Source organism: Anolis sagrei, chromosome 3 (genome assembly GCF_037176765.1).
Source record: "Anolis sagrei isolate rAnoSag1 chromosome 3, rAnoSag1.mat, whole genome shotgun sequence".
Lineage (NCBI taxonomy): Eukaryota > Metazoa > Chordata > Lepidosauria > Squamata > Dactyloidae > Anolis > Anolis sagrei.
Genome location: NC_090023.1, coordinates 42,557,896 through 42,575,841, shown reverse-complemented (window position 1 = coordinate 42,575,841; position 17,946 = coordinate 42,557,896). Strand labels below are relative to the sequence as shown.

General features: G+C 39.9%; 1 protein-coding gene across 1 annotated transcript; it reads right to left on the bottom strand.

The window, feature by feature from the left end:
- Positions 1-3: 3 nt before the first annotated feature.
- Positions 4-17,108, bottom strand: NIT2 (nitrilase family member 2). Its single transcript, XM_060770719.2, has 10 exons — positions 17,007-17,108; positions 13,813-13,931; positions 11,859-11,979; positions 11,684-11,772; positions 10,643-10,736; positions 8,729-8,803; positions 6,309-6,387; positions 5,372-5,470; positions 1,382-1,437; positions 4-1,032 (listed from the first exon to the last, which is right to left on the bottom strand). Exons 1-10 carry the CDS (start codon positions 17,038-17,040, stop codon positions 941-943), a joined length of 858 nt encoding a protein of 285 aa, XP_060626702.2. The 5' UTR covers positions 17,041-17,108; the 3' UTR covers positions 4-940.
- Between the last annotated feature and the right edge of the window lie 838 nt (positions 17,109-17,946).

The following is a 17,946-nucleotide window of genomic DNA, read 5'->3' as shown; positions in this document are numbered from 1 at the left end:
AACTGAATATCAGAATTGTTTTTATTACTAATAAATTTTATTCCACTGTTCTTGTTTTTTTTTTTTTGCTTCTTTTTAATGTGTGCAGCATACTGGCTAATTAGTCAAAGACAAGGGCAGGATAATATATTCCTTGTGATAGGCAGTGGTCATCTCTTGATACCTTTCCTGGGCTTAGGGTTCTCTTTTCATCAGATTTTTCAATGTAAATCTTGTTGTAGAGCACATATATAAGGTGATGGCACAATGGTGAGTTTTAGCTTATTGACCTTTAAACTTCTGGTCCTCCAGATATTTTGGATTTTGACTTCCAGAAGCCTTAACTAAGATTTTTGGATGGGAGGTCCAAAATAAATCAAGGGTGGAAGTTCAAGAACCACTGCTTTAGATTAATGGTTTTCCAACTTTGGCTCTTCAAATGCTTGGGACTTTATCCCCTCAGAATTCCTGACCACTGCCCATATTGACTAGGATTTCTGCAGGCTAAAGCCCAAAATATCTAAAGGATTAAAAACTGAGAAACACTGTATTAGACTACTTTTCAAGAAACCAAGGAAAGACTGGGACTTGCAAGAAGGATGATGGAGAAGTGTGAATCTTGCATACTGCCAACAGAACCAGAAAAGGCTTTTGCCTTTTCGAAATGTATTGGCCAGAATAGTTTACTACTGGTATTTCATTTTTTTCCCACCTATATGCTTGATGGACAAGGCACTGCTGGTGGTTTATGAACTATGAAATGGTTGAAGCATACAAGTACCTATACAAATAACACGGATATGCCTCTTGGCTTCAATTTGCTACCTCCAGATATTTTATGAATTTAATCCAATCATCTATAAAACTTGGTTTAGTTTTTTATGTGAAACGTACATATTCTTTTACTTGATTTGAATAGAGATGGTACATAAAGTGCAGCAATCAAAATCTCTATAAAGCATTATGCAGTTTTTGCTTCTACAGCGTAAAGGTCAGAACGTTTCTGGGAATGAATAGGAATCTGCTGACGAATCTCCACAAGCTTCTTGAGGTCTGAGAAAAACAAAAACCATCAAGATTAATCCTATTTCCTATTTCATTGACAAATAAGCATATAAAATTATTACATTTAATTATACATGGTAATACACAAGAGAAATCAGCCTTAATCTGGCAGATCCAACTGTAAAATAGAAATGGTAACATGTTTGGCAACCTATGTAATTCTGTTAAGTCTGCCTTGCATATATTGCTGTCATAATCCTGTGAGATTGACTGTTTAATCTTAATAGAAATGAAAATTAAAGTCTTTACAAGGAGTGATAACACTAATGTTAGCAAGGAATCCATGTCAGAAAAGAGTCAGATTATGGAAATACCAAGTATGTTTTTGTTGACTTACCTATATCTGCATACACAACTGTTTCTTCAGTGCCTGCTTTAGCTATGACTTCCCCCCTGCAAAAGGAAAATATTACATGTGTATTTGGTTAGATCTTGATCTGCTGTTCTGTGAATAGAAGAACATCTATAAAACTGATATAGCAGAACAGGAAACCTCTACCAATTTCTTCACTTTTATTTCTAAGTCTCAAAGAGGAAATTGAAACGAATCACACACACACTTTCCTTCCAGTAGAACATTAAGCTAACAGACACATTTGTCTTGAGTATAGATATGACAGGCAATCTAAACACTGAAAAGATGATCAGTAGGACTGATCTAGTTTCCAAGACTTGGGCAAGTTTCCCTATTGTTTTTACAAGTACATTCATATTAAAAGGAGGGACAGTCCTCTGAATAAAACATTTACATGTTTGTGCTTATTTGTTTTATACCCTGCCCTTTCCTATAAAGCTGAGTTCAGCTACCAATTGTACAAAAATTGTTAAAATTGCAAGCTCTATCTAATGTAAAATGCTCAGTATCCTTTTACACCTGTCTAAGATAAGCCCATCACTCCTCTCAGTGATAGTAATACACTAACATCCAATCCTCAACATGGAAACAGCCTTGAATGTCTAAAGATAATGTCTTATTGGTATGCCATGAAAATAAGTTCTCCACAAACCTTTCCATGCCACAGTTCTAGTTCACACTTATGAGAAGAGTTACAGTAGATCAGGCCTATTATAGTCCAGCATTCTGCTCATTCGGTGACTAACTCGATTCCCAGGGAGAGTTCATGAATGAGCAAGGCAGTTTGTTTTATCCAGCAACTAGATGCATACTGTTACTGGAGGGAATATACAGCCATCATACCGCGCTATCACTTATCATCCACGAATTGGCTTAATCTTCCTTTGAAGCCCTACAAATTGGTAGCCACTGCTGCATGCTATGCAGGCAAATTCCAAATCTTAATTCTACCAAATATGAAGAAATATTTCCTTCTGTCCATTCTAAATCCCTGCTTGATGACTCTGAGTTCCAAGTATCTGTCACCTCAGCTTGGTCTTTTTTACAGCCAGTCATTTTAAGCAAAAATGCAATATAACGAGCGTATCAATTCTAAATTTACAAAGCACATTGCTGACCTTAGCTTTTCATTAAATTACAACATGAACAAAATCAGTAATCTGAAAGAAGGACAACTGTTGCCTGAAGGGGCTTCAAGGATCAGATATATCTGTTTTGCAAATAGCATTTTAGTGCAAATGATGGCTCAACCACAATGCACCGTCCTCAAGAATAAAACTTTTAACTATATGTGTGATCAGATGTCACTAAATTGCAGTATGTTTTTGGTCTCTATTTCATTCTTCAATTATTTAACCCTTAAAAGCACAAATGTAAGGACTCTAAAGCAATGTTTTCAAGTCATTCAGGTCTGGATTTCATCAGCATTTTGGATCTGCATTTCTAAATTCTTAAATCTTTCACACATCTTTTTTTCTTCAGAGTCATGCCATCACCCTGTGTGACAAACACTATTACAAGTTCATAATACAAAATTGAGTCTCTCCAGGATGTATTAGTCCTATTGCCCCTGAAATTAAGCCAACAAAAATTTTGGCACAACTGGCAAAACAATCAGCTGAACAAAAACATGAAATGGAGGCTACTGTGTGTGCACATTAATTGGCATAGTGCTTTCCAAGTTCTTTCTAGTGACTGAAATAGAAATAGAACATATTTAAATGTACTGCCAACTTTTTAATTTAAAAGCCATAAAACACGATCTTCAAAAGGAAGTGTGATCTTTAATACCATCCATGCATCATCTAAACAGAAGGACATCCTTGGTGGCTGCTTAGCAACTTCGGAATATTTCTGGCAACTACACAGTTTCTGTTCTGTGGCTACATGCCAGACAAGACTAATTTTTTGTTAACCTTTTGGCTTCTCCCTCTTTCAAAAAACCACACTGCCATTGTCAGTCTCATCATCTGTTGTCCTTATTTTCTTAAGTCCCTCGATTTAATTCTACTTTTAACTAATTGAATGTGCAGGAATGAAGAGACGACATGTCCAGCTGGCAAGACAAGAAACCAAAACAAGGAGTCTATAGGCAAAATCGGAAAGAAATTTGGACTCCTGCCTCATCAATGGTGCATGGGATATGACTCGTTAGTGCATAAATTACTCTTCCAGCCATCCAAGAATAAATATCCACGTTAAGCACCAATCCCTCTTTGAAGGGAAGAGATGGCCAAGTCTGGTTGCTACTATCCAATCACAGCTCTGAGAATGAGGGCCTATTAGAGAAAGGATACAAAGCTGAGGGTCATCCCTGACGGAAGGTATACAGGGAAAAATTGCACAGAGATGGGGAAAATATGGCATAGAAACGGAAAAGCCGTAGCAGACACAGGACATTCAGCTGGTGGAAGGACTAAATAGGATTTTGTGGAACTGTGAATAATTAAATAGTTCAGGAGTTAATATGTGATCTAATTGTATATTAATGAATAATTTGTTCTTTTTTCATAACTGGCAGTTCCTGTTGTTTTGATAGGGAATCATATTTGCCATAGCCCATCCATTGAACAAAACATCCACTAGTGCAATGGTTCCCAACCTTTTTTGACCAAGGACCACTCTCCAACATTAGTACCAAAACAGTTACAAACTAGTTTTTGGTCAACTTTAGATTCCATTTGGTTATTTGAAGTGCTGATTTTTTAAAAAAACTGCTCTGGATTGACCACATCAGCACTAGTTTTTGATACAGAATATATGCCATTCAGTACTCGCCATCTGTTCACCAAAGGAAAACCATATTTAATGATCTAGAGCTGATGTGGCAGTAGTAGTTTTGTGGATAGTCAGCCTCTTTCCTCCCAACATCCCTGATGCCTCAGCACTATGAAGGATTTCTTGAGATCATCACTCTCATTGCTGCGTAGTTTCGAGGCAACAGTGTAATAATGGTGAGGCCGCGGACCAGATTTTCATTCTTACAGACCATTGGTGGTCCGGACCACAGGTTGGGAATAACTACTAGTGTGTAGAGATACCTTAATGCCCAAACGCACAATCCAGGAAATGATCTTTAGGCACAATGGGGCAAAGCGAGTGGCAGCAGCCCAAACATTTGGAACTATGAAGCCAGGCTGGAGGGGGGAGCTGTCTCACCCTTAATTTCAGGAATAAAGTATTTTAAATTGGGTTCTTGTAGGTTTTTCCAGGCTATATGGTCATGTTTTAGAGGCATTTTTTTCCTGACGTTTCGCCTGCATCTATGGCAAGCATCCTCAGAGGTAGTGAGGTCTGTTGGAAGTAGGAAAATGGGTTTATATATCTGTGGAATGACCAGGGTGGGACAAAGGACTTTTGTCTGCTGGAGCTAGGTGTGAATGTTTTAACTGACCACCCTGATTAGCATTTAATGGCTTGGAAGTGCCTGGGGGAATCTTTTGTTGAGGTGATTTGATGTGCATGATTGTTTACTCTCTGTTGTTTTGCTGTTGTAATTTTTGAGTTTTTTAATACTGGTAGCCAGATTTTGTTCATTTTCATGGTTTCCTCCTTTCTGTTGAAATTGTCCACATGCTTGTGGATTTCAGTGGCTTTTCTGTGTAGTCTGACATGGTGGTTGTGAGAGTAGTCCAGCATTTCTGTCTTCTCAAATAATATGCTGTGTCCAGGTTAGTTCATCAGGTGCTCTGCTATGGCTGACTTCTCTGGTTGAAGTAGTCTGCAGTGCCTTTCATGTTCCTTGATTCGTGTTTGGGCAATGCTGCGTTTGGTGGTCCCTATGTAGACTTGTCCACAGCTGCATGGTATACGGTAGACTCCTGCAGAGGTGAGAGGATCCCTCTTGTCCTTTGCTGAACTTAGCATTTGTTGGGTTTTCTTGGTGGGTCTTTTAGATTGTGATAAATTATTTGAATATTTGAGTTTTATCTACTTCTCCTACATTATAGAAAGAGACTTTTTCCTACTTACCAAGGATTTACTACAGTGCTGTGTCCCCAGGCTACATAGGATGCCTTTTCATCCCTAGCAGGAGATGCAGTGGCCACATATACTTGGTTATCGATGGCTCTAAACAAAAAGGAAGAAATATTGCAACACAAAGTCCTGGACAAGAAGTAAATATAGGCTAGACTAAGAAAGGAGGAGGAGACTGGGATGGAAATAATTGGTTCTTTAAACAAGGAGTTTCATAACTCATGCTTCATGTAGCCATAAACCAGACCTAAAAATGATTCCCCTCCCTTTGATTTCCTTCCTGTTGCTTTGAAAATTGTACCGATGTGCATTTTTGTCCAGGAAAAGAATCAACATCTTTTATCAGATTCTGAAAAGATAATCATTATCTTAAAAAGAAACAATAATCCAGTTATCTCTGCATGGCACCTCCCATCAGCATTAGCCTGCATAGGCAGTGGTGATGGAAAAAGGGAACTGACATCGACAACATCTTAATGGCCAGACATTTCCCATCCTATTTTATGTGCTATTTTAATGTGCACTTTCCACCTTAAAGTTTGCACATACAGGAACCACAGCCATAGTTATAGCCTTGGGTAAATATAGCTAATGGATCAGTAACACAGATGGAATTGTGAAACTTAAATGTGGATTTATTATGCATAAATCGAGCTGATTCAGGTTTTATGAAGGAAAAAAGATCAACTCAATAATTATGGCAATTATGAGGAACTCAATGGAAAAATGATGACCTGATGTTTCTGGCTCACAGGCCTGATCTATCCACTGCTGCTACTAGATCACAATTACTTAATATAGCTCTGAATGATTCTTTTTCATTATGTTACAAAATTTCTAAACTGCTATACAAAAGCAACAGCACCCAAACAGATATAGACATGTTTTTGGATGTAGGGTTATAGGAAAAGATAAGTTTTCTAGTTCTTACCGTCCTCTTTGGAGCAGTTCCCAGTGGGCTGGCCCAGTTGTCAAGTTAAAAGCCCCCGGATACACCAGGAGGTGGCAACCTGATGTAATGATAGAATAGGGTAAACATTATCAGAAGGTGTAATGATAGAATAGGGTTAATATCAGAAGTTTTCTAATAGTTTTCTAAGATCTACAGAGATACTTGCAGGAACACCTCAGCCAAGCTAGAAGTGAACTTCATTTCGTTAGTTTTGCCCCATCTCTCTAATCTGTTAAGATCGTTTTGAATTCTGCTCCTGTCTTCTGGAGTATTGGCTCTCCCTCCCAATTTGGTATCATCTGCAAACAGTATTATTGATTATGTGAGAGGAAGTCATAGGGAGAAGGGAGCAACTTGTTTTCTGTTTTTAAACAGAGGCTGGATAGCCATCTGTCGGGGGTGCTTTGAATGCAATTTTCCTGCTTCTTGGCAGGGGGTTGGACTGGATGGCCCAGGAGGTCTCTTCCAATTCTATGAATCTACGATTCTATGAATTATAAGTCCAAAAGGAAACGGTTCCCTTATTTTTGCTACTATTCTTGAGAAGGTTGTGGGTGTACAACATGGATGCAACTGAAAGAATACGAGAGAGGAGTTTGAATTTTGATTTAAAGGCTCCCTCATTTATCCCTCTTGTTATTCAAGCACCAGGGCAAAATGGACAATGCAAAAAAGGAGCCTAATGGAAAGGTAAGAGAATGAGCCCTGAGGGAAAGAAGAGACTCAAGAAACTTCATAGTCTGGAGAAGCAGCATGATAAGAAAGCTGAGAGAAAGAGATTGGCCTGCCAGACAAGGGAAGGAAAACTAGAGAGTATGATTTCAGTATTAGCCCATATCAGTAAGAATTGTCATAGCAATAAGCATGCGAAAATAGCAAATTCAGAAGACCCCACAACTAGAGGGACCATCTACAGCCATAATCAGTATATCTGTGGCAAAATACAAGATCATGCAGAAGGGCTCTGTTGCTCTGTCCACCTAAACCAGGCACAGGCAAACTTTGGTCCTCCAGTTGTTTTGGACTTCAATTCCCACCATTCCTAACAGCCTCAGGCCGCTTCCTTTCCCCCCTCAGCTGCTTAAGCAGAAAGGAAAGGGCCTGAGGTTGTTCGGAATGGTGGGAGTTGAAGTCCAAAACACCTGGAGGGCCGAAGCTTACCCATGCCTGACCTAAACTAACCCCTCCTGGCAATAGAGTGAGCAATTGTTTGAGAAGACGTGTCGAGGATCTCAATCAAAATCAAAGCCAGAAGGGATATGTCAGTCTTTATGAGATAAATACACAAGAGAAGGCATTCTTCTTTTCCTTGCAGAATCTTTGAAAGTAACTCTTAAATGGTTATATATGAAAAAAACAGGTACCCTAAAAGGATTTGCTGAATAAAGTTAAGGTATTTTTTTATTTGCCAGGGGAAGAGCTGCCAATTTGGACAAAGAAATCTTACATTTTGATCAGGCCTATTTGGACCCTGAATGTGTGTCTTTTCCTAGCTATCGCTTTATGGTAGCAAGTTCAGATCTAGGAAGAATAATGTACCCAAGCTCTGGGCAAATATAAAGGGCCATGGTGGCACAATTAAACCCCTGTGCTGCTGAACTTCTGACCTGAAGTTGGCAGTTCAAATCTGTGGGATGGGATAAACTCCTGCTGTTAGCCCAGTTTCGGCCAACCTAGCAGTTTGAAACATGCAAATTTTTTCATGCCAGAAGTGACTTGAGAAACTGCAAGTCACTTCTGGTGTGAGAGAATTGGCCGTCTGCAAGGACACTGCCGAGGGCATACCCGGATGATTGATGTTTTACCAACCTGTGGGAGGCTTCTCTCATGTCCCTGCATGAGAAGTTAGAACTTGACAGACGGGAACTTGACCTGCTCCCCGGATTCAAACCACCAACCTGTTGGTAGACCAGTCCTACCAGCACAAGGGTTTAACCCATACCAGCACAAGGGTTTAACCCATTGTGCCATCAGGGGCTCCAACATGCAAATTGGAGTATATAAATAGGTACTGCTTCAGTGGGAAATGCATAAGACACTCCAAGCAGTCATGCCGATCACATGACCAGAAGGTGACAACGCAGGCTCCTGGGCCTGGAAATGAAGAACAGCACCTCCCTCAGAGCCAGAGGTGAGCACTGCCTCCAAGCTGGAAATGAAAGGAGATGCCTCTGCCTTTGTGTTTGTGTGTCTCACTGTATTGTAAAAAGGCATTGAATGTTTGCCGGGTTCTGTTTAGTGTTTACACTGCAAACCACTCTGAGTCCCCATGGGGAGAAGGACAGAATATAAATAAAGTGTTATTATTATTGTATTACTTGTGGAAGATAAAAGATTAGCAAGTATGAGGAAACCCATGTATAAACCCTCCATTCCAAACATTAGCCTAATCACCTCACCTTTCTGCGTATAGATTTGGGCAAGCTCAGCAAAACGGATGTCATAGCAGATCCCAAGTCCTATTTTACAGTATGCTGCAAGAAGAACAATTAAGATATTCATTACAGTAAATTCTTACTCTAGACATACTAATAGAGTGACTTCCTGATTAATAGGCATCCTCTCTAAATTACAGTGCAACCCAGAATAATAAAATGCATGGACTCATTACAAATGAATACAGGTGTATTAAAAATAAAGTCAATAAATTTCCCATTAAAAATATACTGTGAAAAAAGTTACCCACTCTCAACAGGCTAGCAACACATATCCCTCTGTGAATGCAAGCTATAGCAACACACATTTGAGTGACCCATCTGACTGATTTAGAATCAAATCTGATTGGAATCCTTAAAATATAGTTATGAAATTGGTACTATTTAAGTGTTTTGCATATAATTTGGTGTTAAGGCTAAACAATGAATCAGTTGTCTGAAATGAAAAAAAAATGAGTTAATGAGCTTGTGGCACCACAATAATTTATGGTGGTTAAAACAAAACAAAAAATTGGGGGGAGGGGTTTTGAGATGACATTATATATAGTTCTGGTCACTGCATTTCAACATGAATACCATAAAGCTAGAAAACAGACAACATTTATTTACTTATTTATTTACAGTATTTATATCCTGCCCTTCTGACCCTGAAAGGGACTCAGGGCGAACCACAGACATAGACAGGACAGACACAGTACATACTAGAGGTATATAGGCTTTTCCCATCTTTGGTTTCTGGGAGGTTGAACTTGATTCCAGCCACAAGGCAGGAAGGGTGCTGTCACTCCATCCACCATGATGAGGAGCCCTGTTCACAGACTTCCTCCTTTGATCAAATTACTGGTATTTTTCTGAGATTTCCTTATGGTGCCATTAAAATACCGCTCCGTTTAAGCGGTACCTATTTATCTACTCACAGCTGTTTTTGATCTAGGTGGGCTATGAGATGGGCTGAAGGTTGGCGCTTACCCCCGACCTGGGCTTTTAACTGTCAACCTTTCAATTGAGATTTATTGCAGCTGGTGGTTAACCTGCTGTGCTAAAACCTGGCCACCCATCAAAAATTATCCAAAGGACTGAACTAACTCTTTTATGAAGAAATATTTCAAGTGTTGAGTGATTTTAGTCGGACGAACAGTGAGTAAGTTAGGATGTGTATATTATTATGCATGTTACAGAAGAAGAAGAAAACAAAGCAAAGCCTTTCTTGCTGTCTCACAAAACTAGTACCCAGGACCATCTACTGAAAGTGAAGACAAGGGACGTAGTACTTCACTTAGGACACTGATTGTGAAATGTGTTGCCACAAGATACAGTGCTGACTGTCATCTTTAAGAGAACTGACAGTTTTGTGAAGAATATACCAACTAGCCACAACATCTGTATAGTTCCCCAAATGTCACGGTATACGTGTAATGGCTTCTGAGAAAAGAGTCGAAAGTGGCAGGAGCTGTCAATGTTCACTTTGAGGGTTTCCCATAATGCCAGCCAATAGAACCACAAAATGACAGGTGAGCCAGGCTTTTGAGTCTGATTTAGCACAATCCTATTTACATTTTGAAAAGCAGATGCAATTATCAGAACAAGAGGGGATGTCAGCATAAACAGGGGGAAACAATACTTAACAATACCCAGATCTCAGAATCTCTGAGGATGCCCGCCATAGATGTAGGTGAAACGTCAGGAGAGAACGCTTTTAAAACATGGCCATATAGCTCAGAAAACTCACAGCAACCTAATTATTCCGCCCATGAAAACCTTCGACAACACAATACTTAAAAATTATTCCTGATCAAAGTTCTCGTAGAATGCTAACTGAATACATCCTATTGTTTACTGGTTATCACTAAAATTCTAAAATTAAGACTCTTTACTTACGAGTATCGAACATAGAGAACTTGTCACCAGGACTTAACGTTTCTGATTCCTGAAAACGGATTTTCCCAGGAACATCGATGTCAAACAGGTGAATCTATTTTCAAAAATTAAATAGGCACAGATTGAAAATGTTTCAGCAGAAATTATATTAGCTTTGTATTCTCTTCTCACATTGATAGGCTTACTAGAGAATCATCACATAATAATAGCCTTTTTAAAATTACGCTATTGTCAGGGGCTAAACATTCTAAGTAACCAAATGTGAAAATATTTATACATAGATGGTGTTCATTATTTGTTCATTATACACTCCTTGCACAGCTGGAAAGGCTCTCAGAGCCTCAGATATAGCAACAGCAGCAAAACAAGGTGGAAGTGTGGAATAGTTATCAATGTGCAGACCTAGATGTCTCAAACATAGATCTGAATGTAGAAGAAGTGGACATGGGCAAAATTTTGCTATAGTATACAAGGATTTGGCAAGTCAGAATCAAATTACTTTTAGTTGTATAGCTAACTTCTGGTCTCCTTGGGGACAAAGTGCAGGATGGCAACGTAACAAGTAAATAATTATACAATGCCAAAAAGGTCTCTAAATATATGTATAACCATGATGTGTGCTAAATGAAACATAAAGAATTATATTAAAAAGTGTACTGGATTGCTCCAAACACTCAGTATATTTGGAGCTTACCTTTCTGTGTTTGGCCAGCATAGTGCCATCTGGTGCATGAATTATACATTACTAGTTGACATCGTGCCAATATCCCCCTCTGCTTAACATGCTCATTAGGTGGTTGTGAGGAGGACATATAAATGGGGATGCCCAACAGACTACCAAATTATCAGAATTTGTTCAGAGGGGGTGGTTGCCTTTGCCTTCCTCAGAGGCTGAGAGTGTGTGATGTGTCCAAGGTCAACAAGTAGGTTTCTATGGCTGAGTGGGATTTCAACACATGCCTCCGGTCATAGTCCAAAGCTCAAATCAATACATCATATTGTCTCCATGGCTAAAAAGGAAATGCATAAAAACGAGTTTACCTTTCTGTGTTTGGCCAGCATTGTGCCATCTGGTCCAAAAACTGTGCATGTGTTATACAGTTTCCCATTCTCCTCTTCTGGAACAGAACCTTTCATTAAAGAGGGGAAAAACTTATTATTTAGCCAACACCTAAAATATAATAGTCATGGGAAACTAAAATGCATGGGAGTTTACCTCCAATGAGAAAGACGCCACATTCCTTTGCAACTTCTGAGAGCTTTTGTGTGGATTCTCCAGGAATTTTCTCTGCATATTCTGAAAAATATTTTGTGCCATACGGGGAATTGAAGCATTCCTGGAATTGGAAACAAAATGAGAGTCACCCAAACAGCATGTCCAGGAAATTTGAAAACTTTTAAGAAACATAAGAGAAGATGGCAGGAATAAAACTATTTAATATTCTACAGTTTTAGCAAAGGCTGTTGAATGAACTTCAGTGTAATAGCTATGGATCTGCAAGGAAAAAAGAAAACTAGCCTTTGATATTAGTGCCATTCTGCCAGCATAAAGTGATTAGACTGTGCTTGCTGAAAAACTCTCGTTTTCAACCCTAACTATCAAACCCAATAATTTGGCTCTAACTTCATCTGGATAGGGTTTGGTTGTGCTGCTGTGCTTGTACTGGATCCAAAACTCGACCAAATAACACTTTTTCCCCCCAGAATTTGAGATGCAATCTGGTTTCACTTTTCTTCTTCATGTTTTGGTGCTTTTGGAAATCCATGAGAAAATTCCAAGTCAAAAATTGGACCTTGGACCCACCTATTGCCCAATTTTGTGTTATACAATGGACACAAAGATAACAAATGTGGGAAGTATGTATATCTAATTTAGGTGACACAGAAAATAAAGGACGAATGTAAACTTCATCATCTGAATGCTGCATTGTAAAAGTGAAAGGCATATATTGTTGGAAATAGAAACCTTCTACAAGCCTCCTATATAGTTATTTGTTATGTATATAATTCAGATTGCTTACTATATCATATATATATTTTGATATGAAAGTTTCCCCTTAACTCTATGTTGTTGGAGGTTGTTGGAGGGACTACAGACCATGTGATCAGATCTGGGACTATTCAGACTGAGACTCCCATTTTAGCAGTCAATACAATTTAGAAGTCAGTCAGTACAGTTGAGAAGTCAGCAGTGTCAGTATGCTGCAATGTATAGTCAGTCTGTATTGAGTCAATGTTCAGTAATGTATTAGACTGAAGAAAGTGTTAGTCTGTATGCAACAAAGAAGAGACGAAACAGAATATTTTAGAGAACTTACTGTTTAAACTATCAACCAATAAGAAACTAAGTCACCCGAGGGCTGAGAAGGGCGGTATACAAATACAGTAAATAAATAAATAAAAATAAACTGAGAGTGCACTGGCATATTTTTGTTCCTAGCAGTTCAGAGAGATAACCAGGTATATCAGTCTAACAACTGAGAGGCCTAATTTGCCTTGCATGAATACTAGTGGATATTTACCACTAAGGAGAAGATTCACTCAAATGAGTATTTAACTCTTCTCAGGAAGATCATACTTTACAAAAAGGTTATGATTATTCCAAATGGTGGAATATGCCAATTAATCTCCAAAAGGATCCTGCTTCCAAAAGGCTATGGAGATTCCTGGTCTTCCAAAAGGTTATGATCTCTAAAAGGTCATGCCTTTCCAAAATAACTAACACCAGAGGTCCCGTTTTCAGGATGAAAGACATTTCCCCCACTTGAAATGTAACAGCTAATTTTTTTCAAGAACTTTGCACTATTGAGTCACACAGAAAGTAGCAGAAGGTTAATGACCAACTCAAGCAGAAGATTTTTGCAGTAACAATAACAGAACAAAACCAGGGTGGGGGGTGGGGGGAGCAATGTGCAGTTGTGATATAAAGCAACAAATCATAGTGTATTAAAAGAGTGCTGGTGTCTCATCAAATTACTATTGCCATGGTTTCATAGCATTGAGCCATGGCAGTTAAAGTGGCGTCAAATGGCATCAATTGCTCAGTGTAGATGCCCCCCTAGTCATGCCAGGGGAAAAGAGTGAAACAATGAAGTTATGGCTAGAAAAGCAGCACAAACATTTAATAGTTTTGTAAAGGAACAGGTAGAGAAAGTGTGATCAAAACTCACTGGCAGGACCACAAGCTTTGCTCCTTGTTGTGCCGCAGTCCTTACAAACCCACAGGCTCGGCTCACATTCTCTGTTTTCGCAGCAGACACTTGAAGCTGGATGAGGGCGAGACGGAAATCTAAATCAAAAACATTCAAAATATCAGGTAGTGAAAGAGAACACTCCAAAATGATTGAAATCTTGAAATCTCTCCCTCTCAGTACTTTATTTGCATTGCTCCAAATGCTGCGCAGACAACTCTCATTTAAAGAACTGTTTGGAGTGCCACTTGGATGTAGAGACCTGCTGAAAAGAAGGTCAAATGAATAGAAGGTGGTCAAAGGTGACTCTTTTTTTCATGTCAGGAGCAACTTGAGAAACTGCAAGTCGCTTCTGGTGTGAGAGAACTGGCCTTCTGCAAGGACGTTTCTTAGATGTTTTACCATCCTGTGTGAGGCTTCTCTCATATCCCCGCATGGGAAGCTGGAGATAACAGACAGGAGCTCACCCTGCTCCCTGCATTCAAAACGCCATTCTTTCAATCAGCAGTCTTTCCAGCACAAGGGTTTAACACACTACACCACCAGGGGCTCCTCAGTTACTGCAGAGTAGACACGTAGTAAATCTTACCAAAAAGTTGGTGAAGAAAGGCACAAGGAATGTAATCCACTGCACACACATTCCATGTCAAAAATTGTATTGTTCAGAAATTATGCCCATGCACAACAAAGACAGGTACATTACTTTGGTATATCATATTACTGCTGGGGACGCTGGGAGTGGGATTTGGAGAAAGGGGGAGCTGTCTAGCTTTTAAATGTAATTTTGATTGTATTTTTATTGAACTTTTACACTCATGACACAAATATTTAATTGTTTTTAATTTGTATGCCTACATATTCACCTTGTTTTTTAAAAATATATTGTATTGTGTTAGTTACTTTGAGTTTCTATGGGGAGAAAGTTTGGATGAAAATAAATATCTATCTATCTATCTATCTATGGAGTCGCCTGCGGGCCGAGAGGGGCAGTATACAAATGTAGCAAATAACTAAATAATATCTATCTATCTATCTATCTATCTATCTATCTATCTATCTATCTATCAAAATAAATAAATAAAATAAAATAAAATAAAATAAAATAAAATAAATGTTTGTTTGTGGGATTAATGTAACTCAAAAACCACTGGACGAATTGACACCAAATCTGGACACAATACACATATCAGGCCAATGAGTGACCATCACTCATAAAAACACACATACACACAAATATACACACACACATATACACATATATACATACACAAAACATAGACTGGACCACAGCAACGTGGCAGGGGACAGCTAGTACCTTATAAAAGTGAAATCATGCATGTGTGTGGCTAGGATGCCCACTTCCACAGACAGGCTCCCACTTCCACAAATAGCTCTAACCCACAGTGCTGAGGAGCCACTGAAAGTATTCCCTCCAATGACATTTCAGGTTATAGCAAGAGCTATGAACACGACCGCCTGCCAATATCCTCCCCAAACACCATATTGCCCACCACCCAAGGAATGTTTACATTTGGGGACAATTTCATCCTAGATTTTATGTGTTTCCTCAACCAGAGACATCTCAGTGTTTCATACTCTCTCCACTGATGTGAAATTTGCATGATCCCACCCACTGCCTCTCCATTAACCCTTCCTTACTCTTTTCAACTCTGTCTGCACAACAAACAGAGCAGAAATAATCAGCAACTACATATATTGCAGGAGTTTGGGGGATTGACTCCATGCGATAGAAGTTGTAGTTCATCCTGCATCAAATCAGAGCATTGTGACCCCCACGGACAATGGACCTGGACCACATTTGGTACACAGAACCCCCATGACCAAAGAAAAATACTGGGGAGGTTTGGGGGGAATTCACCTTAATTTATAGCCATTGTAGATACTGGGATTTATAGTTCACCTGCAAGCAAAGAGAACTGTGGACCCCACCAACGATGGCCCTGGACCTAACTTTGCATACAGAACCCCCATGACCAAAGACAAATACTGGAGAGGTTTGAAGGGAATTCACCTTGATTTATAGCCGTTGTAGATAGTGGGATTTATAGTTCACCTGAAATCCAAGAGCACTCTGGACCCCACCAGCGATGGCCATGGTCCTCACTTGGCACACCAGAACCCCCATGACCAACAAAAAATACAGAAGGGCTTTGGCAGAAATTCACCTTGATTTATAGGAATTATAGTTTACCTACATCCAGAGAGCACTGTGAATGCAGACAATGATGGTACTGCACCAAATTTTGCATGCATACCAGATATGCCAAAATTTGAATACTGGTGGGGTTTTTTTTTTTTATAGTTGTAGTTTTTTTGATAGTTGTTTTTTTTTTGGTTAGTTGTAGGTACTGGAATTTATAGTTCACCTGCAATCAAAGAACACTCTGCACCCCGCTGATGGACCTGAACTTAACTTGGCACACATAACCCCCATGACCAAAGAAAAATACTGGAGAGGCTTGGGGGGAATTCATCTTGATTTATAGCCATTGTAGATACCGGGATTTATAGTTCACCTGTAATCAAAGAATACTCTGCACCCTACCAATGATGGACTTGGATCTCACTTGGCACACAGAATCCCCAAGACCAACAAAAAATACAGGAGGGTTTTGGAGAAATTCACCTTGATTTATAGCATGATGTGAGTTGTAGTACACCCACAACTTTATGCATTTCGTACTTCTTCTAACAGCCTGTGCAATGTCGGGGATCCAAGCTAGTAATAAATACAGCATTTAGGGATGGGTGGGTGGGGAGTGGCTTTGGATAGAATCCCTTCACTACACTCCTGGACCAAAACATAGTTTGGTGCCTGAGGCAGAGCAATTAGTAATGCTTCCTCTAAGGCACCCACTCAAGGTGCATCTACACTGTAGAATTAATGCAGTTGAACACCACTTTAACTGCCACAGCTTAATGTTATGGAATTGAGAGAATTGTAGTTTTCTGTGGTGTTTTTCCTTCTCTGCCAAGAAAACCTCGGAAACGGGGAGCACAACATGCCCCACTTCTTAGAAATGCAAAAAATGAGGGAAACACTATGGCTGTGCCAACAGGAAGAGGTCCCTGTTTAGCGTCTCCTCCAAGCTTAAAACCACATTGGAAAGCAGAAGAGAGGCATGAAATCCCACTGGAGGGAAAGCACTCACTGGCCATGGCTCCTCTCGCCAGCTGCATGGGCATTACTGACTCTTGCTGCTCCACCCCGGGGAAATAAAAGAGACCTGGAGAGGAAAGCAACGCATGCGCAGTAGGCGCAAATGGCTGCTGGGAAATGTAGTTTTGCTGGTCACCTAATATTCAATGTCCTTTCCCCACTTTTTGGCGATAGTGAACGCCTGCCTCCTGCCCAGCTGTTTGCACAATATGGAGATTGACCCTACTTGAGCTGCCATGAAATCCTGGGAGTGGTAGTTTTACAAGCCTTCTTTGCCAAAGAGTGCTAGTGCCTCTTTGCTAGTGGACAGTCTACATCGACACCGAAGTACAACACCGCCTGAGCTCTGCAAATGCAGCATTTTTCTGAATGAACCAGAGAGTGCTTGAGGACTGGGACATCCGTAGGGAGACCAAGGGGCTTGTTTATTAAGCTATTGCCCTCCCAACACTGCTCTATGCCTGCGAGTTGTGGACAGTCTCCAGACGCCACGTGCCTCGGAAAAATCCTGCAAATCTCTTGGGAAGATAAGCGGACACATTTTCTGTATTGTCATTTAGATTTTTTGGTTTTTTAAGTCCTTTCTGCTCTTTTTTTGGGGGGGGGGGGGGTTATGAGTGATGGTCACTTGTTGGTCTGTTAGGGATGTAGTGTCCACATTTTGTGTCAATTCACCCAGTGGTTTTTTAGTTATGTTAATCCCACAAAGATCCGCCTAGTCAAAGCCATGGTATTCCCTGTAGTCACCTACGGATGTGAGAGCTGGACCTTAGGGAAGGCTGAGCGAAGGAAGATCGATGCTTTTGAGCTGTGGTGTTGGGAGGAAACTGCTGAGTGCCTTGGACTGCGAGAAGATCCAACCAGTCCATCCTCCAGGAAATAAAGCCTGGCTGCTCACTGGAGGGAAGGATACTAGAGACAAAGTTGAAGTA

What these genes read in the sequence shown, in the direction of transcription:
- NIT2 (XM_060770719.2), bottom strand. Translation starts at nt 17,040, where the DNA reads ATGCCCATGCAGCTGGCGAGAGGAGCCATGGCCA. An exon ending in GGCGAGAGGAGCCATGGCCA is followed by an intron (nt 13,932 to 17,006) that starts GTGAGTGCTTTC and finishes TTTTTGATTTAG; the next exon opens with ATTTCCGTCTCGCCCTCATC. An exon ending in GTTCTCTATGTTCGATACTC is followed by an intron (nt 8,804 to 10,642) that starts GTAAGTAAAGAG and finishes TTCTTCTTGCAG; the next exon opens with CATACTGTAAAATAGGACTT.